The sequence below is a fragment of the Dothidotthia symphoricarpi genome (genome assembly GCF_010015815.1).
Source record: "Dothidotthia symphoricarpi CBS 119687 unplaced genomic scaffold P153scaffold_18, whole genome shotgun sequence".
Taxonomy (NCBI): domain Eukaryota; kingdom Fungi; phylum Ascomycota; class Dothideomycetes; order Pleosporales; family Dothidotthiaceae; genus Dothidotthia; species Dothidotthia symphoricarpi.
Window position 1 is genome coordinate 106276 of NW_022985025.1, and position 22035 is coordinate 128310.

The following is a 22035-nucleotide window of genomic DNA, read 5'->3' on the forward strand; positions in this document are numbered from 1 at the left end:
TCAGTCGAGCCTTGTTATATCGCTTTCCGGTCGCTGGCGCTGACCTGTCGAGCAGTCTGGCAATTGCTTTCACCTTGACCTTGTCACTTTCACCATCACTATCGCTACGGATTGGGGTGTAGGGGACGTACGGTGAAGCCTAGCAACTTGGCTAGGCTTGAGCTGAGTTATTAGTATCAATCTCACTCTGTACACTCCTATTGTCTTTTTTAGATGGTCTGAAGACAAACCAAGGTCATTCCCGAATTGCGAAACCTCAGTCAGTCTTTCACTAAGATCTAACTTGCGCTTCTACCTCATCGTTTTCTACTCTCGGTCTGCGTTGTTCAACATATCTCCGAGGCTGTTGAAGGCCACGGATCTCACCCTACCAATCTATATACAGGCTCCCGATCCAGCACCCCTACGCCGCCCACCGCAATGTGCAAAGTCATCCAATTCCGCTTCACCTGCCACCACACCCTCCGCTTACGGAAGTCCAGCTGCGGAGGAACCCGGCACAAAACTACACGAAACAGCACAAAAGCAGCATGTAACGCAGATGCATATATCACGAGAACATTATCACACGATTGCGGTGCGTGTCAGCAGAAAGAATGGGACGACACCTGGAAGCGGAAGCTAGAGCGTGCGGAATCATTTGCAAAGACGCTCACTGGGCGAGGCATACCGGGCACGGAAGAAGTGGCAGAGCTGGTGAAGCAGCTCGAGGCCCAGTATGCAGCAGCGGCGTGGGATATGCGGCATGCGTTTGCCCATGCGCATAGACCGAGTGTTGCGCGGGTCGGGATCAGCCATCGTGAGATCGCACTGTCGCCCCTCTCAAGGGAAGTGCGACCTGAGGATGTAGTTGAACGGGTGCAATTCAAGGACTGGGCACATGAGGAGTACGAGTATGATGGTGACTATGTTGCTAGCACTGACCCGATGCATCCGGTTGATAATACGAGTTACTCACACCCTCTGTACTACGACGACGATAGTTGGGTTCTCAATCATCTTACGGCAGAGGAAATACAGGATGAGGGACCGGGTGTCGCGTTTGATTTCGGTGAGAGTACGTGGGGATGGGACGATGATTCGGAAACGCCCACGGCAGGAAGTGAACATGGAAAACGACATGTCGTCCCCATTTCAGTTACATGGGAGGACGACGACGATGAATCGAACAAGCTCACAGTCTTGGGAAACCCCGGGACAGAAATCGTACTCTCTACGGCAGAACTCAACCCCACAGTCGAAGAAATCATAGCCGCGTTCTGGAAAGCAGTCAACACCGACATCTCCCCTCCAGCACTAACTACACAGCCATCTTCCACTCCCGCCACACTACCACCCCAAACCGACGGCCCTTCCGACTCCCCACCACCACCATCACTTTCACTTTCACCACCAAGTCCCAACTCGACGCGCGCCTGGTACGACAAGCAGCGTCAGATCCTTCGAAGACACCGGGAGACGACAGATTTGAGCCGGTACTACAGCGACTGGCTGATGATTTCGCGGTGTGAGATGCGAGATTTTGAAGGGTTGGAGGGGCGGGTGATTCGCGATCCGCCGAGGATGTGTGGGGTGGTGATGAGTGGGAGTGGGTGTGGGCAAATGAATTAGCCAAGGCGTGGGAGGAAGTAGTATCTCGTAAATCTCATTCATCTTGTTCATCATGATTGATGCATGCATGCATGTTTCGCTATATGACTGCCATGCATATCCACCCTATCCATCCCGTGCGCCAGTTCGTGAATTCCATCCTCTGCATGCACGGCACCTCATTCCCATCCATCTAATGAACCCAGCGCCATACTCTGAGCACCACCACAGAACCCAGTGTAACGAACCACGCGATGCAAGCAGCTGCAATAACGCCCGTGACAACTAAAACAAGCAGAGGAGCCAGAATGTAGCAGCCAAGTAGCACGCCCAGCGACGCCAGGCAGCCAATCCACGGGTGCTGAAACTGATCCTCAAAGTCGTATTCGAGGGGCTGATTCCTCAAATCCGCACAGATACGCGACGGACCAGTATTTCTAGCCCCGCGTTAGCCCATCTACCAGCGACACGTTTGTGAGAGATTTGTGTGAGTCGTCAGAAGTTCACCACCTGTTGCCCCCATACGGTTTTGCGAAACCCCCTCGGCCTTGACCGCCGCCCAGGACCGTGTCGAAGAACTCGCCACTGTCACCGCCGCCACCTCCACCACTGTATCCGCCTGACATGCCAATGGGCTGTGTGCGGATCCTGTTCTGTTGCTTGGCGTACTCGACGATGGAACTCTTGCGGCCGAGATCCCTTGCAGCGGAGACGGAGTTTGTGATGGAGGATAGGAGGTTGACGAGCTGCACGTCGGAGGCTTCTTGTTGGGACTCGAGGGTGAAGGCGACGGAGTCGGGGGGTGCGAGAATGTTGAGGCGGGCGAGTGTGGCGGAGACGCTGCGCAGGATGGAGTGGTTTAGTGGGAGGGGATGTGTGGCGTCTGGGGAGGGGCTTAGTGGGAGGGTGGGGTCGGAAAGGTAGGATGGTGGGAGAGAGGAGAGGTAGGCGCGAAGGAGTGAGATGCGGCGGCTGAGCATACGGATGGCGTTTATCCTGGCAGTGAGTGAAGAGATGACTAGGCGGTGTTAGTGGTTATTCCACGACTAGATGCACATGAGGCTGTAGCTTACTCTCGTCGTCTTCTGCTGTTAGGACTGTAGACTCATCAAGGGTGTCGTTCTCCTTGTCTTCCTCCTTTTGTTTCCCTTTTGTCTTCCTCCCTGCAGCTTCGTCAACCTTGGAGGAGCCAGCGTTCGAGGCTGTTGACTCGGCTGAACCCTCAATAGCAGTCGCATTACCACCTCCGCGGGCAACAAAGTCAACGCTGATCATCTCCGCCTCGCCAGTCTCAACGGAATACACCAGCTCCTTGAACTTTATAGATTTTGCCTGGACTGCGCCATCAATGTCCATGGCCTTGTCGTTGGGGTCGGTTGCTGCATTCTCGTAGACGGATTCGTAGAGAGTGAGGGGCAGTTTGCCGGCGGTTGTCGCTTCCGAGAAAGCAGCCTCTGGGTGGAAGAGGAAGAGGATGGGCGATTCGGTGTAGAGCTCTGATATGCGCGCGTGGAGGGGGAGGACGTGGGGTTCTGGGCCTGAGGCGGGGCCGAGCGTGAACCAGCCGACAATGTCGAGCGCTGGCTGCTTGTGGACGTCCTTGACTATCGCGCGTGTTAGATTCGTTTGTTTCTGAACCTTAAACTCTATAACACTAGAGCTCATGGGTAGACTAACAATCTTCTAACCGCTTGCTGAACCACTCGTCATCAAGCGTTACCTCGCCATCGTCGGTGGACTTTAGCTTTGCCTGGAAAGCAACCTCCATTGTGACATCCTGGCCATTTTGCTGACCCAGTATAGCCCCCACTACTGGCCCTGTTTGCTGTCGTAGTGTGTGGCGCGTAATACAGTCTGATATGGTGAGGAGCACGAGCGGATGGAGTTGAACTGTGGGACTTGTATCGGAGGCGCGGGCAGTTGAAATGAGCGGATTTGCTGTAGGTTCCCCCATGTTTGCTGAAAACAGTCGTGTTCTGTGATTGAAGTTGGGGTTCTGGACTAGAGAGAAAGGTGATTGCGAGCTTGGTGGTGGAGTTGAAGCAAGCTGTAGTGGGGAGCTCTTGCTCTCAGGCTACCACATCATTTGCCAAGCCTATTTGCCGCACACGTGCAGACGCGACGCGCGCGACTTCCCCATGGGCAAGCATTGACCCATCAACTTCTATCTCCCAAACTTCCATGCTGGGTGCAACTTCGATCCCTTCAGTCGATGTATGTAGCATAATATCGGCAAACATCATCTACACCTCTCTCGACGGTTTTCTATAAAGTCCAGCAATACATTCTCTATCATGAAAACCCAGTTGACAATTTCTCTCCTTTCGCGTCAACCTCATAGTACATTTGTGCTTTGCATTTCTCGTCTCATCGTATTGATTGCTACGTGAACCAATCACCAATCTTTTCCGTGAACCTAAGTCTATCATCTCTAATATGATCTCCCCAAACTCCAAACGCCTCGCCGATTCCCCGTACCTATTTCCAAGCATCCGCAGAAGAAACACAAACACCCAAGGTACACCATAATGAGGTATTGCACATCCAAAAAAGACACCAGTGCCCAATCAAGCCTCAATAAGAACTTTCAATACCAAATTACCATCCTTGTCGACCGTCTTCCCAGCAGTCTCAAACGCTTCATTCGCGGCTGCAAGGCCCTTGAATCGATGCGTAACCATGTTATCGAGACTGGGTAAGACACCAGAGGATATGATCTTGATGCCAATCGGGTACGTGTTTGCGTAGCGGAAGATACCTATGATATCGACCTCTTTGAGGTGAGATGCCGACATGGGCAGGGTTTGGATCGGAGTGCCCATTCCGACCATTACGAGTTTCCCGCCAGGTCTTGTTGCCTGCCATTTCGTCAGAAGGTGCTGGAATGATGAATTTAGATGAAAGACTCACGTAAAGACCAGCTTGCATGCACACCTCCTTGCCAGTGCAGTCGAACGTCACGTCCGCGCCTTCAAAGTCGACCTCGTTGAACGAGGCGATTTCCATAACGTCTTCAGCCATCTCTCTCGCGGCTGCAAACTTCTCGGCACCCTCATCCAAGTGTTTTCGCGGCGTTACAATGTAGCCTTTATGTGCGAATCCGTTTGAAAGAGCGTAGTCGATCCGCCCATGGTCAACATCGGCAATGACAACAGTCGTGGCGCCGGACATCTTGGCCATGGCAGCAGTCAGCAAGCCAACAGTGCCCGCACCGAAAACAACCGCAGTGTCACCTTGCTCGATACCAGCTCTCCGTGTCGCATGTATGGCCACAGAAAGCGGCTCCAAGAGCGCAGCAGACTCCATAGAAACATGTGATGGAAGTCTGGATAAGGTTGTCAGCTAAGCTCGTTTCTGCCAATGGGTCAGGCAAGACGTACTTGTGGCACCATTTCGCCGGGTGATTGATCCGTTCCTGGAGCGTCCCCTGGAAGTGAGGCACAGACTTTGCGCTACTGCGGAACCTCATGCCAGGGCAGAGGTTGTAGCGACCGCGTTGACATGACCTGCAGTTGTCACACGGTACGCCAACCTCCAGAGCCACGCGCTCGCCAATCTGGAAACCAGTGACATTCTCGCCAACTGCGACCACAATACCTGCAGACTCGTGGCCTAGTGACAGCGGCTGTACGGCTTGCAGATCACCGTTGCGGAACTTGGTATAGTATGAAACATCGCTCCCGCAGACACCAGTGGCTTTGATAGCGATCTGGAGTTCGTGGGGCGCGGGTTCTGACAGGAAACGGGTTTCCTATTCAAGTAATTAGCCTTTGTTATTCCAGGTACCCAATATAAAACTACCCCCACGAACGTGGGCAGTGCGGGATATACAACGCAGCGGGAAGCTTACGAGCCGCAAATCTCTTGGCCCGTGTAAAACGGATGCTGTAATATTCGACGATTTATTAGAATGTCGTGATGAGATTGGATAGATATCTGCCACAGCTGAGGGAGCCATTACGAGAGAAAGTTGGGGTATGGGATGGGGGGATGAATGGACAAATGGTTAGTAGATTTTACCCCACGGCAGCGTGTAGACTGGTTGATATACATGTTGAACAGTGGCCTTTTGCCGGCATTGGTCTGTCATAAGCCGGGGCTGCTTCACGTTCGTTGGTGCATCGACGGCGAGATGGTGAAATCGTAGCCATGATTCGAGGCTTTCGCGTTATCTGTAGCCGCGGATCATTTTCGTAATACAACCAAACATAGAGGTGAGCGAGCATGTTTGCCCAGCAAGATAGGAGGCTTTGTGTAGGCTTTCCTCTATGTCGTTACGCTGTGCAGATGAGGCAAGCTAGATTCCCAGGTGGACCCTTGGACTAGACTCTTGCAATTGGTCTCGAATACTGCGGCCGTATTATTTTGCCGGACAAACAGACCTGTAGCTCCGAGATTCGCATGTGGATGTAGCACTATGTAAGGCAAGTGTCATGGCGGTCTGCAGAGGCCATCTATCAGAAGGGTACCAGGGTTGTGGAACAGCGATAAGGCAGTCCTGGATGTTGTGGAGTATCTGCATTACATGCGTTGGACCTGTAGGCTGTTGATAGCGGTTACGAACGCTTCAATTGTGAGTGTACCCATCAGCCAGATATCGATATGTCTTTTACTAGGTTAGTGTGCCTTTCCTTTGCTTAGCTTCAACCTACCCTTTCCATTCTACTTAACTACTATATCTGTTTTTCTGCGCGGACACTTATAGTAGTCCGGTGTTTGACGTATCTAATTTGTGGTAAACAGCGGCATGCACGACCCACTCAATGACGGTATCTCAACGTGTTTCCGTGGAACGACTCGTATTCAGGCAACCCCTCCGGCGAAACATCTTGACGAATTCGTAGCGTGGCGTTCTAACGCAGCCTCCCAGAGTTACGGAGAATTAGAAAGCGTGGTGAGTGTGCCGTGACGTTGTCAGCCATGCATCACGGCATTGCTACCGATACCGCATACCAAGTGCGTACATCCTGGTCTGGACCATACTGCCGGGACGATAAGGTACAAAACACACGTACGATGTATTGTCGAAGCAGCTCAAGCCAGGAACCCATGCGACAAGAGACGCGGCAGTTGGTATGTGTGGACGGCGAGAAGATAATGTACAACAGCGTTGTCAGAGATGTGTGATATCCCTCCAACCGGATAAATGAAGGTTGATAGCTGTTGTCATCGCTGATGATCAGGGGAGAAGATACTGCGAGTCTCGCGTAGCCTCTCGTGGAACCATGCATCCTGCCGGGAAGGAGGCCAAGGAACACATGTTATTGGCAAGAGATACCCTCGTTTACCAATCAGTCCTCCAGGTTGTAGGAACTGGCTGCTCATTCGTCTGTTTGAAGCAAGTCGTTACGGATTGCGAGAGCGGGACGGATGGTATGGACAAAAGCGAACGCGAGAGTGAGGCTGCACGCGAGAGCACGGGTGTTGCTTTGAGCACGCCGTTAGAAATAGTCCAGCCACCAACATCTACCGTTTCAACCTCGAGCCAACTTCCACGAGAAACAGTGGAATGCTCGCGAGCTGCTCTAAACGACGTTGAGATTGCATCGCCGCAGCGGTAAGCTTCTAGTCCATTGCCGTGAAGACAGCTGTGACCTAGATGATCATGCTACACTTTCAGCTATCGGAGGCGGTCTACGCAAGCAAGGGATCCCGTCCCATCCCATCCGAATGAAGCACCGGAGATCGTCCTCCGCAGCGACTTATACAGCAATTCATACAGCAAGACCGACTCGTTTTGATTATGCCGAAGGAGAGGCATGTGTTTGTGGCTGGACTTGAGACGCTCACCCAAGATCCCAGTTCATTTCAGATAATTAGAATTGACATCAAATTCCAGCGCCTACATTCTACCTACAGCATTTCCCAGTATACCACTCACTTCCCAGGCCATCCGTCCCACCTCAATGAACAACACACCGCCACGAGAAGGCATGGCCGAGTCTCTCCACCAACGCCTGCTCATGCTGGACCCCTCATCACGCGAGCCTCGGTAGTGGGGCAAGCAGTGGGATCTCCACCACAGCACAACACATGTCAAAGGAGCTATGCCATTGACCTGAATTTTCTCGTCTCAACCCCATCTCTTTACTGAGACCATTGACTTTACCACTGTTTGCTTATATACTGCATCAAAAATGACTGTCGAGCCAATTAACCCCGGAAACGATGCGCGCGTGCAGCACAAAACCGCGGTGCTGAACGGACAGACGTATCAGTACCTGTATGCAGTGCCCAAGTCTGGAGAATGGAGGGATACTGTGTTTCTGGTATGTATGCTTCCACAAGATAGTCGCGAGATCAATCAATCAATCAATCATACGGAATCACATACACACAATATAGCCTTAACCTCAACTCCTAAGCCTCATCAAGTATAATATCCAGCTCACAGCACGACTAACAATCCCAGATCCACGGATGGCCCGACCTCTCAATGGGCTGGCGATACCAGATCCCCTTCCTCGTGGACCTAGGGTTCCGCGTCGTAGCGCCCGACATGATGGGCTACGGCGGCACGGTATGCACCACATCCCCCCAATCCCTCGAAAAGACGAACAAAGTAAGCTAAGTGAACACTTCCACAAACAGGACGCGCCCCAAGCGCCCCCAAACCCAATAAACCTCTACGGCCTCAAGCGCGCCTCAGACGACATCGCCGCCCTAGCAAAAGAAGTAGACGCCCCGACCATCATCCTAGGCGGCCATGACTGGTACATACATCCCCCACCCACTTAATCCCACTGCATGCGGAAAAGCTAACTTCTGCTTCAAAAGGGGAGGTTTCGTAATCTGGCGCGCAGCCGCCTACCACCCCAAGCTCATCACACACATCTTCTCCGTGTGCACGCCCTACTCCGCGCCCAGCGAGCAGTACATCTCGACCGAAGACCTGGTCAAGGGCCCGCTGCCGCAGTTCGCATATCAGCTGCATTTGGCGTCGGGTGAGGTGGAGAAGAGCGTACGTGATGAGACGTCGATACGGCAGTTTCTCAAGGGCATGTATGGGGCGCGGGGACCGGGCGGGGAGGTCGTGTTTGATCCTGCGAAGGGGGTGGTGGGGGAGAATCTGCCGCTTGTGGGGGAGAGTCGGCTTTTGGGCGGGGAGGTGAGTTTATTGACGAGAAGGGGGAGATGTGGGCTAATGCGTCGACACAGGTCCTCGAATACTATGTTGCGCAATATGTGCGTCACGGCATACATCCCACCTGTTCGTCCCCCCCTCCCCTTCTATCCCTTATTCAGCATGTCAGTCCGCTAACCCCAAGCCCGATAATAGTAAACTGGTACCGCACGCGCCACGCAAACTGGGAAGAAGACAAATCCCTCCTCGACAAAAAGACAATCAACCAACCCACCCTCTTCATCCAGGCCACGCAGGACTCGGTGCTCAAGCCCGAGATGTCGCGCGGCATGGAGGCGCTGGTGCCGCAGCTGACGCGGGGCGAGGTCGCCGCGTCGCATTGGGCGCTGACGCAGACGCCTGCGGAGGTTAATGAGATTTTGGGGAAGTGGTTGGAGGGGCAGGGGTTGGTGGGCGAGGGGAAGGCTGGGAAGAGTAGTTTGTAGGTTGTGTAGGAGATGTCTGGTTTTAGGGGGTTGAGATTGAGACGGAAATGCTGCCTGTGGTATTGGTGGATACATGGACTGAGATCGCTCTTGCGTGTCAAAAAAGCCAATGGGCTGACTACCGTGGGTGTACGTAGAGACGGGAAACTTTCAATAGATGACTGTATCCTCTGTGGCCTCGACGATTTCTTCGCCCATCTCATCGATGGTATCTTGTGTGATGGCATCGACAGCAGCGTTGTGAGTTTGTAAACTGCTCTGCTGGGGTTCAGCAGCATGTCCCTCCATCACCACATCATCCGCAGGAGTTTCTGCATGGTGGTCGTCTTTCATGTCATCGTCCTCTGGAGGCGCGCCATTGCCGTTCGCGCCTCGATTGCTCGCAAGTAGGTGTTCGGAAGCGTCTATGTCGTCTCTCTTGTCCGTGTCCATGGCATGTCCGTTCTCCACACCACCACGAGAGGCACGCCGTTCGCGCTGGGTTTCTTGTGCCTGACGAGCCTCGTAGTCCTCTGTTTCTCGTCTGACAGTCTCGTGTGCGTCGGCAATCTGGTCATGGATACGGTCATCTTCTTCGGCGGTCGTCTCCCATGGTTTGTAGTGCTGTGATGCGTCAGCCTGGGCCCTCCATTCCTCGCAGAACACTCCAACGCACCAGTCGCGGCTCCGTCTCCGTCCAGAGGAAGTGCGCCATGCTAACCAGACTCTCGTGCCGTATTCGCATCTACACAACATCAGCATTTGTCCAATACAACACAACACAACCGTCATACCGCATCCCGTTCAAAACGCTGGTGTTCCCTCCACCGCTGCGCCTTGCGCCTAGCCGCGCGCTCCGCCTTCCTCTGCTCGCTCTCCTCCTCGTCGAGCTTGCGCTGCGTCAGCTGCCGCTTCTCGATCTCTGAGCGGCGTTTCTGCGCGGCCGTTGCTGAGTTCTGGGATAGTGCGCCTAGGGCTGCGCCGAATAGTCTGCGCTCTCTGCCTCGCTCGCGGCGCACGGGGACGGGTGCTTTGGGCTCTTTGGTTGGGTTTTGGCGGTCGGCAGGGGCATCGTCGATGGTGAGTCGCGGGCGCTTTGTGGCGTCGTCGGAGGTGGAGGATTGGCGGCGTTTGTGTGCGGTGGTGGTGAGCGGCGAGGCTGCGGGCGGTGGTGAGGGTTCTGGGTCGGGGATGACGACGGCGGATGCGATGGGGCCTTCCATGGCTCGTGTCGAGGAATCGATAGTTCCTGCTGTGTTGTAGCGTTGGTGATGTGTGACGCGTTGTGCTTCTTCAAGGGAGCTCTCACGCTGATAGCTGTCGCACGGGGCAGGTTCAGCCGAGGATCTCCCAGCGGAGGTCCGCAGCTCTGACTAGCTTTCCGTTCCTTTCACTTGCGCCTCTTCTCTTCCCCAACCTCACTCCGCAACACTCCAACTAGCGATATCGCCTCCGTCGCCTGGCATACCGACTACACGCACCTCTACGAACGCTCGAAATCCCACAAAAGCCCCCGAGTAAACCCAACCACCCACCCCAACCATGTCCCGCCATCATCCGTACGCCCTCCCCTCCCTCTTCCAAACCCCCCACTGACTTCCCCTCAGCGACCTAGTAATGTGCCGCAAGCAAGCCGGCATCTCCATCGGCCGGCTGTGCGACAAATGCGACGGCAAATGCCCCGTGTGCGACTCGTACGTGCGGCCCACGACGCTCGCCCGCATCTGCGACGAGTGCTCCTTCGGCAACTACCAGAACAAATGCGTCGTGTGCGGCGGCGAGGGCATCTCGGACGCGTTTTACTGCTTCGAGTGTACGCGCCTCGAGAAAGATAGAGATGGGTGTCCGAAGATTATTAATTTGGGGAGTTCGAGGACGGATTTGTTCTACCAGAAGAAGAATTTTAGGAATCATTAGGGGGGGTGTGGATGAATGGATGGGTGGATAGGAGAATACTGGGGAGATGGGTGGGGGGTGTGGACGTCGAAAAGACACGATAAGAGTCGCATCTAGCAAGGCGTTTCAGGAAATTATGCATGATATGGGAGTTCTTGGGTTCAGAAAAGATTCCAGGCTGGCTGGCTGGCGATTTTACCGTAGTTATTCAGACTCCAAATGGTACATTTGTGCTATTTTCTCAGACAATGAATGCTTCCACTGACCAGCACACAACTTAAACAAGCACATGCTATTCTAACTGACTAACGTATAGCCCAACGTCCAAAAAATAGGGCTGAACATGCCTCGTCAATACGAGAAGAATTCCAATGCATATCCGACTTCCATATGCACATACTCCCACGAAAACAACCTCTACAGCAACACCAACACCAATCAATACGTAACCCGATACTCAGGCGGAACAAACTCCAGTCCCAACCCCTCAAAAACCACCTTCTCAGCATCTTCCGGCGTCCCACTCACGCCCTCTGGCCCCTCAAGCACAACAACCTCGCCATCACCTCTACTCCGAACCCCACTACTATCGAACTTCCATTCCTTGACCGCCTTCGCATACCGGCGCAGATCACGCTGGAACGTGGTCCCGCCACTCCAGCCCAAGACGGCACAGCCCACAGTCCGCCACGGAGCGACGATGATGTCGACGCGGCGGTGTATATTCGGATTCTTTTTATCCGCATCTTCATGTCGACCCGGCCATGTGGGGTCCTGCCAAACGACGAGCGCCTTGTCCAGCGTGTCGAAGCCCGCTCCGGCACCTTTTGCAGAGCGGAAAGGCAGGGTTTGCTGACCGCGATGCGTGTTCTTCAAGCTCATGGTCAGCGTATGTGTGATCCACTCTGTCTGTTCCAGGGACTCGACAATCTCCTTGACAAGCCCTGCTGTGCATTCCAAGTCGGGGTGCGAAACGATCAGGTCCACGTCCCCGGATGCAGCTTTGCCGCGCCGGTAACCACCCACGATGGTGACTGTGATGCGTTCGTCGCGCAGGCGGACCGCGTGTTCGCGAACGACGGAGGCGATATGCTCGACTTCTGGGCGCGGGATCGGGACGAGGAATTCGTCGTAGTATTTGACGCCGATCTGCTGCACTCTGTCGAGATCGTTCCAGCCGAACTCGATGATGTCGTCGAGGTCAGTCCAGTGGTTTTGGTAGTAGAAATGGCGCGCTGTCTTCGCGCCGACGCCCCAGATGTCATAGAAAGAGCGTAGGATCTTCATTGCTTCGTCGTTTTCAAAGTCCTCGACGGCTTGGATTTTGCCCGTGTTCTTCCACTCGACGAATAGGACTGCACTCTTTTCATCGCATCCTGGTAGTTGGGCCAGTTCACGGGGGTGGCTGAGCTTATGTGGATATGCTGCAATGGCGGCGATGATGGAAGAGTACGCGCGGACGCCGACATCGTCGTCGATGAGTGTTCTGGCGGTGCGGATCTTCTTGAGCTGTTCGATGAAGTCTTCGTTAGGTCCGTTGGCTGGTGTGAAGCGTTGGCATGAGTACTTGAGGTTCTTCTTGACCCAGTCAGGCGGCTGGGGTGTATCACTATCCACACCTTCGTACTCGCTCGTCGTCTTCTGTAGCAAATGGGCTGTTTGTGCGGCGAATGACGGGATAGCCGGCTGTGTAGACGATGCAAAAGTTTTGCCTTCGAAGCGGCGTGAGGCGTGGTTTCCAAAGCGTTGGGGCTTGTACTTCGATGTCGGCGCAGCTGTAGACGCGTCTGACTTCGCCCTGTCCAAAATATTCTGCGCAGGAAGCGGACGTGTGGCCGTCTGAGTCTGGGTGACCGGCACTGTTTTGGCTACCGCAGAAAAGATAGCCTTGATGGATTTTGTGTTCTTAGACTTTGGACGTTCCAGCACTCGAGCTTTGTAGACTAGGTTATCACCTAGGGGAACCAAGTGGCCCTCCGATACACAAGTCTCTATCCAATTGAGCTTGATCACCCAAACGATGTCATCCTCTGTTCGATCCTCGAAGACGTCCAGCAAAGAAGTAAATTCGGCGTCAGATGTTGGAGACGAAGACACGACCCGACCCTGTCTCCCAGCGAGCGCTTCATTTTCGATCTCTGTGCCTTCTACATCCTCGTCTTCAGTTTCCGAGTCCCCCTCTTGCGCCAGTGTAGATCCCAAAACTCTACCAGAAACCCGCCTTCTCTTGTTCGGAGGACCGCTCGTCTTTACTGGACTTGCTGGTCGTTTGGGCGTGACGATCTCCCCAATTCTCAGCTTGCGGGATCTCAGCTCAAACTCCGCTCGTCTCTTCGTCCCAACTTTGCCGATGAACACTTTCGCTCTCGAGACGTCCGTGGTGAGTGGCGCATTGAATCTGTGCAATGTTTCTTTAAGCTGCCGTTCCTCGTCGTCCTTTAGATGCGCTGTTAAGATTGCGATTGGTGGGATAGTGCTGAGATCGAGGCCGGGACGTGAAATCATTGAGGTCGGTGAACGAGGCGATGCGCGTGTTGTATGGAAGGAACTGTTTGTATCAACCATCCCTGGCAAAGCGGTTATAGTGAGCCAAAAACTGCAAGCAATGTCGTCTTCAAGATATATCCAAAAACCGAGTTCTGTGTCTTCGAGGATGATGAATATCTGAACGGTAAAGCATTGTACAAAGCACCAAAATCATGCGAGATCATCCAGAGTGGCTGTGAAGAGAATCAATAGTCTTTGTTCGTATCGTAGCAACATATGACGTTACCGCGAAGTGGAAGGCTGGAAGTCGCGTCCCACACACGCGAGCGCGTTTCTACAGACTTGGCGAGACCCTTGATTATGTAACATGACGTGGCTTGACAGTTCGTCTGACAGCGGCTCCGTCTCGCTTGGCTCCTTCTAGATTTGGAGTCCTCGTTTCATATACGTAGACAGGTGTCGCGTTCTTGGATGCATGGGGTACGTTGCATCCACCAATACGTGAATACATACACACGAAATGTGGCCTTCTGACCTCTTTCTCGCCTTCAACATCGTTCTCAATTGTATCTTGTACTTCAATATCCAGCCCGCGCCACCCTGCATTGTACACCCGTCAAGACTCTGGTACAAGTGACAAATTTCGCCTCGTAAGCGGCGTCAACAGGCATTAGCCCCAGGTCCAAACGATCGGGGCTTACATAGCGCGAACATGGACAATGTTTCTCCTTTGGCCGATCGCGTTTCAGATTTAAAGCAACGATGAAAGGTGTCGGGTATATAAACGGCGGCGGACCGCTGCAATCAAACGCTCGGCTCCCCAATTCCCCGTCTCCCCCAGTGCTTTGCTCCAACAGGCAGGTGGATACTGCGTATCGTGCCGTAGTGTGAATACATTCTTTTACCTTCTTATCGACTGCTAGCCTTTCGCTCTTTTCACTCATCTTTTTGCGTTCGCTGTTCTGGCAACATCGTTCACTCTCTCTCCACATAGGTTCTGAGAACCCGACCAAAATATTTTATCAATCCGACTATCACCACCAATTCGTCAATCAAGCACCTCGCCAAACATAAAATGCGCTCCTTCATCATGCTGGCCATAATGGCCATGGTCGTCTTCGTCACCGCAGTCCCTCTCCCACCCGGTGTACCCAAATGGCAAAAGCGCACCGAACTCATCACACCCGCCGCACCCCGATGGCAAAAGCGCGCTGAGCAATTCCGCCTCCAAGGCCTGCGAGAAGTACGACTTCAACCTCAGCCATTGACAAAATACCGCCGACTAACCGACCTAGTTTGAAATCGCCGAACGCCTCATGAGCCCATCCACAGAAGACTCCGACTCCACGGACCAAGAACCCTACCTAACACACCTGAACCATCGTCTGCACTCACTTTTACCTTCGCATTCTCATGATCGCTCCGGGGATATCGCGCCTGGCTCTCTGGACTCACCGCGCATGCTCCCGAACGCTCCATTGGAGGAATCGTCTGTCGAGTCATTGTTCGACAGGATCTGTGCGTTTCTTCATGGAGAAAATCGCGAGAAGAGCGGGTTTGGGTACGAAGGGAAGGAGCTCGAGATGCGGAGGCCGACGGGATCGAGGCGCTGGTGATCGTTGGACGAGTAGCGGTCGTTTTGATAAAATAGATTAAATGCTGACGTTGGAGATGTGTGTATCCCTACTGATTCGGGAGCGGGACGTGCATCCGGATAATGTGAGCCTGCTGGATTCACTTCCGGGATTCGGCAATTATTTCCAATGATGTAATGTTGGTTGATTGGTGAACTATCTGTCGAACTCTCACCCACCCATCCATATCCACTAATCTGATGTCAGTCAAGAAGTCTAGAAAATCCGTCAACGCCTTGAGTATCCCAGAATGTCTACTAGTATCAGAGCGCCGTCTGAAATCACAGCCCAAAAGATTGAAATGATCGCGAAAAACAACAACGACATGCTCAGCGGTTAAACGCCCATAGTGAAGTCGTGCTCAATACCAGGCGTGACACTGTCATGTGTTAGCATAGATAAGAGTCACGGGATTGGTCGAGGCTCACCTGGCCATGAACTTCAGGAAAACGACGAGATACTGGTCCACCCTGATAGCAACCTCGTCGTCTCCACCCTCGCTCAGCACTTCCCAGTCATCTTTCCCGTCATCTCCGTCTTTGCTCTTCGCGTGCTCAGTAAGCTTCAGCAGTCTGGTGTCGTCCACGAGACCCTCCATGCCGCTATCAAGCTTGCTGACGTCCTTGCCTGCCTTGAGCTTGGCGAGTCGTAGTTTCAAGGCTGCATCTGCGCGGTCCAGCAGCACTTTCATGACGGAGGCGTGTTTGCAAGGATGTACTGAGGCGGTCTTCAGAGCGTGGTCGAAGAATGGAAAGTCTTCGATCGTGACTGTCTTGTCTTTATAGTCTCCAACGATATCTTCCATCATCTCTTGGGGCTTGAGTGGTACGGACGTGGAACCGTAACCGGAGAGATATAGTCGCGGTGTGCGATAATGGGCCGAGTAGCAGATGTAGAGTGTGTATGTTCGTAGGGGACTAGATTGGGTTAGCATTTCTCTCTCCAGGCAACACTATCGGCTTTGCGACAATGCAAAGTATGAGGGAGGAACTCACGCTGAGGTGTTGGAACCACCCTGGGGATCTCTTATGATCGCCTCCTCGTCGTCTTCGTCATCCTCCATATCAGGTATCTCGTCCTCTTCCTCAGCCGCGCCCAGGTTCCCACTCTCGTCAACTGTCCGTACGTCGCGAACCTTTGCCTCTTGACTTGCTGCCATACCGCCAGTCCTCAGCCAGCCATCGTCGTCTGTCGCGCCTTCACCAGCAGCAAAGCCATCCCTAACTATTGTTTCATCCTGGCCGGCCTCTCCCGCAAAGTTGTCGTCAAGTCGGCGATGGCAGGGGACACCGCGAGTCACAAGGAACTGTTTCCCTTCAGGCAGATACGGTGCGCGCTTCGAGGGCGATGAGGCATCCGCCCACTGCCACGAGGGGAACTTGAAGACCAGGAAGTCTCCGGCGAGGACAAACTCCTCTGGCGTTATCTGGCCGGTCTCGCGGAACGTCGACGTGTGGCTGATAGCAGCGGTTCGCTCCCGGAACGTGTCTATGTAGGATCGAACGAAGTTGTATGCCATGTTGGTATGTAGTGCTGAGAGTGTTTGCTTGGTTTGGTGTATTCGCGTTTTGCAGATGTACCGTTGTTGTTGTCGAGTTGCTACCTAGTTGGGAGGCACCTTGGAGGGGGCGGGGTTCACGCTAACATCGATATTGAGACCGTGTGACAGGCGCGACAAGCAACGTCATGCCTCTCCTTCACTCACACTCCCCATGCACATCACGCGGTGTACCTGACAATCACCGTCTCATTTCGCTCATCACGGTGTACTCAGTCACGTCTCTTCTTTAACGTCATCTCTGAGACATGGTCGCAAACCTAGGGTTGCCTATCTTGGATATTTCCAAGGCTACCAAAACCGATCAGAAACTGGAGCTGCTCGATCAGCTTCATAACGCTCTGTTCAATGTATGATTTCTCCACATCACAAACCATGATGTTGCACCGCATGTCATATCGAATCTCGTCGAGCTGCTCCCGACTCTGTTTGATCAACCGCCTCACACCAAGGCCTCTCTGCCCAAACTGAAATCACCTCACTTTCTGGGATACAGTGGGTATGCCGAAGAAACGACCCTTGGCGTGAAAGATCTACGCGAGCAGTTCGATCTCGCTACGGAGCTGCTGGTCATTCACGACGCGTCTGCACATTTTGCTGAAAACGGGGTGATGTCCGGGCCGAGTCGAGATCTCTCGAAGCCGGACTGGCGCGTTCGTGGCCCGAATCAATGACCTTCTGAGCAATCAGTTCCTGGGTTTCGCAAAGCTTACACAGAGTTAGGCTGCTTACTTACTCGTAAAGTCTAGAAGAACCACTAGCAAACGTGCCCAAGGTACCACGATGCTCTTCAGAAACTACCGTATCGCTTCGTGCATCTCGTCGAAGAAGCGTTTGGTATACCTGTCGGCACATTCGATGCGTTCTTTCCTCGGCACGCTGGAATGCACTTGTGCCCTCAACATCGTATTAAATTGGCCCACTAACCCCTGCTTCGTCGTTGGGAGACAACATACATGGGCAGGGAGTGGGGGCTTACAAAGACTCAAGTGGATGGCTCACCCTCCTATACCAAGTAGGCATCGAAGGCCATGAGGTGCTTGATACTACAAGTGCCCGGATTGCTGGTCCATCCATCATAGATACGCTCGTGGTCAAGTTTGGCAACGCTTTCGAGGCTGCCACTGAAGGTGCAGTAAAGGCTACAACCCATCTTGTCCGTACCCCAAGCTCCACTTCTAACCCGCTATACTCTATCCCATTCTTCCAAGGACTTCCACTTGACCTGTCTGTTTTCGAGATTCGGACCTACATTCCTAGAAGGTTCGCTGTGTCGAGCTTCGATCTCTGGCAGAGATGTCCACGCGGATAACAGCGTTTCGTCCTTTCTAGACTTTTGATGAAACAGACTCGGCGAGTCGCAGCTTCGAAAACGGATTCGAAGTCACGAAGATATCGGTAGGAAGTGATACGGGAACGAGCTAGAGCAGTACTACTTGAGGTAGCTCTGCCAATTGCAGCATCTCCTTACTATGGAAGCGACTACGGAAGTGTATTTCCGACACCAGGTCTTAGTCAAAAAGTAAGTCTTCCTCGCATACTAAGTCGGTATTTCCCTTCTCAACTCTCTTCAAAACAATACCTCCTTTAGAACCGGTGTTCTACTTGTCAATTTGAAACGCCTGTGTGGAAACAATCTCATTTGAATTGCTGAAGTGGCAATTCAATCCGTTCATATGCTGGGTTCGAAAACTGCTCACGCGTACAAATTTTTCTATACTCGATTCAGCAAACCTCGCATTCTGTCGCACCAACTGCAAGGAATGGTGTTGTTTCACGCTCTCGTACGTTACAGGGCTAATCCTAGCAACTTTTTTCAAACACATGGCACTTCACAGTCATCTTCGGATTTTGCATCCATTTCCAAGTTGTTGTCAGGAGCAAAGGTCGTCAGTCTATATCGAGCGCGCCAGAAAACAAGCAATGGCATGACAGTGGCGTGCTTAGTGTCGGATTCGATTACATTTCGAACGGTGTACAAGCCTCATGCAGGTTCCCGCCGTTACGCTCATGCAAGGCAGACTATCAGTACTTTGATAGTTATCTTGACAGCGACCAGGAACCACACTGATCTGACGGGCGCTTACAGTAGACGTGGATTCGACCCACAATTTCTCCAGACGTTTATGCACCATCGGAAATTAACATGCCGTACAGCTTTGGTTCCGAGTAGAAATCGGCCCAGCCCTGTAAACGCACGCATGTAGGAGATCACGATATGTCGTAAAGAAGCAGGGACACCATACGGCAAGCTTCGTGGACCACATAGGCGCTGTCTTCTTGAATATTTTCGAACTTACAACAGATGTCGTGTGCCTACATTCTGGAGAAAGATACTGTACCACTTCCATGACCGTCAAGGTGCGTTCTTTCTCTTTAAATTTCCGCAGCGCGCACTCCTATACACGTCATCGAGGATGAGCTCCCAATCATGCTGAAGTGACTGTTCGCCAGGCTTGCATCATCTAAGGTTGTGCCTCCTTGGACAACCCATTCGCCATTCGCTAGACCCATGTCCATGCACGTGGTGAGTAAGATTTCTGCAAAGGAAAACTATTACGGTAAGTACCCAGCATCCGTATCAAAATCACGATCCCCAAGGATACACAGCGTTGGTTTAGACGTCTTGACAGCAGTCACAAAACTCACCGAAAACTGTAACGTCGGTTAGGTGACCGGCCCGATTACTGAATGCTAATCAGTGCTTCCGTATCGAGTCTCTCAGAATGGAGAACTATGAGACGATATCATCGAGATCAGTCGTTAGAGGGTTTTTCTGATTCTTATAAAATGGTGGTATAATTGTCTCGAACATGTTAATCTTCCTTCGCAGAACCACCACGACAACAGCCACTGCTCAACTATCAGGTCTATATTCATCGAAATTCGAGTTGACACATCCGCCAGCAACCACCGAATTCCTTCTGGTCTTCTCAGCACGCGGACTGCCCACCAACACATCGAATGGCAGACTCCAGACCCATCGATGGCGAATCCCAACCGCGCTGCGGAGGTCAACATGTCGAAGATTCGTCCGTTGAGTGTCAGGTATATGTCGTATCGACACCACCTGAATTGTCCTGACTGACTTGCCTCACGTCAGAAGGGATCATACCAACCTGCCGCGCAAGCCCAAGCAACGATAGACAGTACTACCACCTGGATCCCGACTATGACTGACGACACATGCTCAGTGCCTGCAGCATTGACGCGTTGGCTGGAGGAGAAAAAGAGAGACGCGCCTTGGTCGCCTGAGACTAGTTCTTGATTCTATTCTCATTCTTACTCTTGAACTCCCCATCCTACTTTCGTATCATGTAGTCTGCCTTCCCACTTTTCTCTCACAGTCCCTTTCGTACAGTATGCATGGGCGGTATCTGATACCCTAGACGCGTTTCCTTCCAAACTCCAACTTCTTACTCACTCATCCACTCACTCACTGTACCTCGCTACCCGAACCAGGTCACTGCCACTCATCTCAGAGCAGATAGTGTCTCTTTACGTACATCTTTCTGCGTTTACTTTCCTCACAAGACATGACATGAACAATGAATACAAAGACTCGACACGAAATTCTCCACGTTACGTCACTGCACAGTCTTTCCATCCATGACATCTCACACTATGATAATACGCAGAACACAACACTAATCCCGCACACGATCATACCGCAAAGACTTCGGCAAGCCTATATATCTCTTCCCTCCCTTCTGATTCTCGCGTTAAGACTACACATGGAAGTTGATTTACCCCTGTGAGAAATGGGCAGAAGTAGACATTTCACGCCTTGCCTCGTTATTCGGGAGGGTTGGAGATGCCATGTAGATAGTGGTTAGGTTAAGTGTGATACAATGGCATGTATTTGTGCTGAGGATGTATACTATCTCAAACTTTGGAATAACGGGTAGAAGAATAGTGTGATTGTGATGCATTATCAAGAACGTTGACATTCAGGTATACAGATCTCATTTCCGCATGTGTTTTACTCAAAGAGGTAGTAGAAGCCATTAAAGTCTCGACCATGTACACACCACACCCTCCACAGCTATCCACTAGCCACAAAGTTCGCCACATAAAAGAAAAAGCTGAACTACTACTCCCCCAGCCTAAAGTCTACTCCCCCCCCTCCCCCCACCCCTCCACCCAGACAACGTCGCCCCGCCATCAATCTCAATCGCATTCCCAGCCATATGCGCCGCGCCCTTACTCGCAAGGAACAGCACCAGCCCGCCGAAATCACTCGGCGTGCCAATCCGGCCCGTGGGCTGACCCTGCACAAGAGCGTCGGCAAACTTCTCAAGCCCGAAGTTCGTCATGCGCGAGGGGAAGACGCCCGGGCAGATGACGTTGACCATGATGTGTTTGGGCGCGAGTTTGGACGCGGTGGTTTTGGTCAGGTGGATGGTTGCTGCTTTTGAGGGGCCGTCTTGAGGAGGTTATCAGCAAAGTAAACCCGGAGATTGTGAATAGGAGATGGGAGGTAGACTGACAGCTAAACGTCCCAGTCCCGGGCCTAGACAACCCCCCACCCTCCCCCGTCGTAACATCCCCCGTCTGGATCCCCGCCATACTAGCTATATTCACCACTCTCCCCGGATCCATCATAGTCGCGCCCTTACCCAGCAACCCCTCAAGCCCCACAGTCATATAAAACACACTCTTAACATTAAGACTATACAGCTTATCCCACGCCTCCTCCGGATAATCATAATACTCATCCCCCCAGCTCGCCCCCGTGCTGTTCACCAGCACCGTCAACCGGTCAGTTTGGCGCTGCATTTCCGCGCATAAGGCGAGACAGCCGGCTTTGTCTTTTAGGTCCGCGATGATGTAGCTGCAGTGCCCGGGCCCGAGGGCGTTTAGACGTGTGCTGGTGGAGTGGAGTTCGGATTCTTTGCGCGACGCGATGAAGACGCGGGACCCGTTTTGGATGAATGCTTGGGCGGCTATTTCGCCGAGGCCGGTGGCTCCGCCGGTTACGAGAACGACGTGGTTGGTGAAGGAGAAGAGGGTGCTGGCGCGCAGGTCGGCGGTGGAGGCGGCGTGGGTCATTTTGGGTGGTGGGTTGGGGTGGATTGGGGGTTGGGGTAGGTGGTTAGCTGGAAGGGAGGTTTTTGGAGTGGGGAGGGTGGTAGTGAGCGGTTGATAAAGCGATCGACATGGCTCTGGATACCCGTTCAATTTACTGCGGAGAGGTAGAGGGACCTCGGCATGAGGGACGTTGCGAACAAGGGTCAAATGCGGGGTGTTAGCGCGAGATAGTTCGAGTTCAGGGTCAGGGGCGGGCCCGAAAACCAAAAGATACCTAGTCAGTATACCTAT

The 22035-nt window shown here is 52.8% G+C and overlaps 12 protein-coding genes across 12 annotated transcripts; 6 read left to right on the plus strand and 6 right to left on the minus strand.

Moving 5' to 3' along the window:
• Window positions 1–420: 420 nt before the first annotated feature.
• On the plus strand, window positions 421–1611 carry P153DRAFT_346760 (uncharacterized protein; the record flags this gene model as incomplete). Its single annotated transcript, XM_033666138.1, has 2 exons — window positions 421–1122; window positions 1432–1611. 2 exons carry the CDS (start codon window positions 421–423, stop codon window positions 1609–1611), a joined length of 882 nt encoding a protein of 293 aa, XP_033520384.1.
• Window positions 1612–1637: 26 nt separating this feature from the next.
• P153DRAFT_346762 (uncharacterized protein) lies at window positions 1638–3628 on the minus strand. Its single transcript, XM_033666139.1, has 3 exons — window positions 3268–3628; window positions 2664–3194; window positions 1638–2608 (listed from the first exon to the last, which is right to left on the minus strand). The coding sequence occupies exons 1-3, from the start codon at window positions 3542–3544 to the stop codon at window positions 2094–2096; spliced, it is 1323 nt and encodes a 440-aa protein (XP_033520385.1). The 5' UTR covers window positions 3545–3628; the 3' UTR covers window positions 1638–2093.
• Window positions 3629–4009: 381 nt separating this feature from the next.
• On the minus strand, window positions 4010–5749 carry P153DRAFT_83014 (GroES-like protein). The gene is made up of 4 exons (XM_033673433.1): window positions 5441–5749; window positions 4971–5341; window positions 4501–4915; window positions 4010–4448 (listed from the first exon to the last, which is right to left on the minus strand). Exons 1-4 carry the CDS (start codon window positions 5546–5548, stop codon window positions 4158–4160), a joined length of 1185 nt encoding a protein of 394 aa, XP_033520386.1. The 5' UTR covers window positions 5549–5749; the 3' UTR covers window positions 4010–4157.
• Window positions 5750–7727: 1978 nt separating this feature from the next.
• P153DRAFT_388750 (epoxide hydrolase-like protein) lies at window positions 7728–9159 on the plus strand (the record flags this gene model as incomplete). The annotated part of the gene is made up of 5 exons (XM_033670777.1): window positions 7728–7859; window positions 8003–8110; window positions 8182–8303; window positions 8368–8698; window positions 8749–9159. 5 exons carry the CDS (start codon window positions 7728–7730, stop codon window positions 9157–9159), a joined length of 1104 nt encoding a protein of 367 aa, XP_033520387.1.
• On the minus strand, window positions 9081–10417 carry P153DRAFT_83038 (uncharacterized protein). The gene is made up of 3 exons (XM_033673434.1): window positions 9933–10417; window positions 9815–9883; window positions 9081–9762 (listed from the first exon to the last, which is right to left on the minus strand). Exons 1-3 carry the CDS (start codon window positions 10359–10361, stop codon window positions 9310–9312), a joined length of 951 nt encoding a protein of 316 aa, XP_033520388.1. The 5' UTR covers window positions 10362–10417; the 3' UTR covers window positions 9081–9309.
• A 151-nt stretch (window positions 10418–10568) lies between these two features.
• P153DRAFT_346769 (PHF5-like protein) lies at window positions 10569–11306 on the plus strand. Its single transcript, XM_033666140.1, has 2 exons — window positions 10569–10697; window positions 10746–11306. Exons 1-2 carry the CDS (start codon window positions 10681–10683, stop codon window positions 11053–11055), a joined length of 327 nt encoding a protein of 108 aa, XP_033520389.1. The 5' UTR covers window positions 10569–10680; the 3' UTR covers window positions 11056–11306.
• Window positions 11257–13819, minus strand: P153DRAFT_369378 (Nucleotidyltransferase). The gene has a single exon (XM_033668754.1). The coding sequence runs from the start codon at window positions 13537–13539 to the stop codon at window positions 11473–11475; it is 2067 nt and encodes a 688-aa protein (XP_033520390.1). The 5' UTR covers window positions 13540–13819; the 3' UTR covers window positions 11257–11472.
• Window positions 13820–14816: 997 nt separating this feature from the next.
• P153DRAFT_369379 (uncharacterized protein) lies at window positions 14817–15385 on the plus strand. The gene has a single exon (XM_033668755.1). The coding sequence runs from the start codon at window positions 14838–14840 to the stop codon at window positions 15135–15137; it is 300 nt and encodes a 99-aa protein (XP_033520391.1). The 5' UTR covers window positions 14817–14837; the 3' UTR covers window positions 15138–15385.
• A 38-nt stretch (window positions 15386–15423) lies between these two features.
• On the minus strand, window positions 15424–16804 carry P153DRAFT_369380 (autophagy-related protein-like protein 3). The gene is made up of 3 exons (XM_033668756.1): window positions 16151–16804; window positions 15584–16072; window positions 15424–15534 (listed from the first exon to the last, which is right to left on the minus strand). Exons 1-3 carry the CDS (start codon window positions 16672–16674, stop codon window positions 15492–15494), a joined length of 1056 nt encoding a protein of 351 aa, XP_033520392.1. The 5' UTR covers window positions 16675–16804; the 3' UTR covers window positions 15424–15491.
• A 58-nt stretch (window positions 16805–16862) lies between these two features.
• On the plus strand, window positions 16863–18553 carry P153DRAFT_425227 (Clavaminate synthase-like protein). The gene is made up of 5 exons (XM_033672531.1): window positions 16863–17063; window positions 17127–17326; window positions 17489–17619; window positions 17661–17976; window positions 18008–18553. The coding sequence occupies exons 1-5, from the start codon at window positions 16962–16964 to the stop codon at window positions 18051–18053; spliced, it is 795 nt and encodes a 264-aa protein (XP_033520393.1). The 5' UTR covers window positions 16863–16961; the 3' UTR covers window positions 18054–18553.
• P153DRAFT_83124 (uncharacterized protein) lies at window positions 18070–19033 on the plus strand. The gene has a single exon (XM_033673435.1). It carries the CDS (start codon window positions 18390–18392, stop codon window positions 18918–18920), a length of 531 nt encoding a protein of 176 aa, XP_033520394.1. The 5' UTR covers window positions 18070–18389; the 3' UTR covers window positions 18921–19033.
• Window positions 19034–20819: 1786 nt separating this feature from the next.
• On the minus strand, window positions 20820–21904 carry P153DRAFT_433818 (NAD(P)-binding protein; the record flags this gene model as incomplete). Its single annotated transcript, XM_033673043.1, has 2 exons — window positions 21204–21904; window positions 20820–21139 (listed from the first exon to the last, which is right to left on the minus strand). Exons 1-2 carry the CDS (start codon window positions 21763–21765, stop codon window positions 20820–20822), a joined length of 882 nt encoding a protein of 293 aa, XP_033520395.1. The 5' UTR covers window positions 21766–21904.
• Between the last annotated feature and the right edge of the window lie 131 nt (window positions 21905–22035).

What these genes read in the sequence shown, in the direction of transcription:
- P153DRAFT_83124 (XM_033673435.1), top strand. Translation starts at nt 18,390, where the DNA reads ATGCTGGGTTCGAAAACTGCTCACGCGTACAAATTTTTCTATACTCGA.
- P153DRAFT_425227 (XM_033672531.1), top strand. Translation starts at nt 16,962, where the DNA reads ATGGTCGCAAACCTAGGGTTGCCTATCTTGGATATTTCCAAGGCTACC. An exon ending in TTCATAACGCTCTGTTCAAT is followed by an intron (nt 17,064 to 17,126) that starts GTATGATTTCTC and finishes AATCTCGTCGAG; the next exon opens with CTGCTCCCGACTCTGTTTGA. An exon ending in GCACTTGTGCCCTCAACATC is followed by an intron (nt 17,620 to 17,660) that starts GTATTAAATTGG and finishes CGTCGTTGGGAG; the next exon opens with ACAACATACATGGGCAGGGA.
- P153DRAFT_369378 (XM_033668754.1), bottom strand. Translation starts at nt 13,539, where the DNA reads ATGATTTCACGTCCCGGCCTCGATCTCAGCACTATCCCACCAATCGCA.
- P153DRAFT_83014 (XM_033673433.1), bottom strand. Translation starts at nt 5,548, where the DNA reads ATGGCTCCCTCAGCTGTGGCAGATATCTATCCAATCTCATCACGACAT. An exon ending in CCGGCGAAATGGTGCCACAA is followed by an intron (nt 4,916 to 4,970) that starts GTACGTCTTGCC and finishes AACCTTATCCAG; the next exon opens with ACTTCCATCACATGTTTCTA. An exon ending in GCATGCAAGCTGGTCTTTAC is followed by an intron (nt 4,449 to 4,500) that starts GTGAGTCTTTCA and finishes ACGAAATGGCAG; the next exon opens with GCAACAAGACCTGGCGGGAA.
- P153DRAFT_346762 (XM_033666139.1), bottom strand. Translation starts at nt 3,544, where the DNA reads ATGGGGGAACCTACAGCAAATCCGCTCATTTCAACTGCCCGCGCCTCC. An exon ending in CAGCAAGCGGTTAGAAGATT is followed by an intron (nt 3,195 to 3,267) that starts GTTAGTCTACCC and finishes CACGCGCGATAG; the next exon opens with TCAAGGACGTCCACAAGCAG. An exon ending in AACAGCAGAAGACGACGAGA is followed by an intron (nt 2,609 to 2,663) that starts GTAAGCTACAGC and finishes AACACCGCCTAG; the next exon opens with TCATCTCTTCACTCACTGCC.
- P153DRAFT_369379 (XM_033668755.1), top strand. Translation starts at nt 14,838, where the DNA reads ATGAGCCCATCCACAGAAGACTCCGACTCCACGGACCAAGAACCCTAC.
- P153DRAFT_83038 (XM_033673434.1), bottom strand. Translation starts at nt 10,361, where the DNA reads ATGGAAGGCCCCATCGCATCCGCCGTCGTCATCCCCGACCCAGAACCC. An exon ending in AGCGTTTTGAACGGGATGCG is followed by an intron (nt 9,884 to 9,932) that starts GTATGACGGTTG and finishes GATGTTGTGTAG; the next exon opens with ATGCGAATACGGCACGAGAG. An exon ending in CGGAGACGGAGCCGCGACTG is followed by an intron (nt 9,763 to 9,814) that starts GTGCGTTGGAGT and finishes GACGCATCACAG; the next exon opens with CACTACAAACCATGGGAGAC.
- P153DRAFT_369380 (XM_033668756.1), bottom strand. Translation starts at nt 16,674, where the DNA reads ATGGCATACAACTTCGTTCGATCCTACATAGACACGTTCCGGGAGCGA. An exon ending in GGTGGTTCCAACACCTCAGC is followed by an intron (nt 16,073 to 16,150) that starts GTGAGTTCCTCC and finishes AACCCAATCTAG; the next exon opens with TCCCCTACGAACATACACAC. An exon ending in TTCCTGAAGTTCATGGCCAG is followed by an intron (nt 15,535 to 15,583) that starts GTGAGCCTCGAC and finishes AACACATGACAG; the next exon opens with TGTCACGCCTGGTATTGAGC.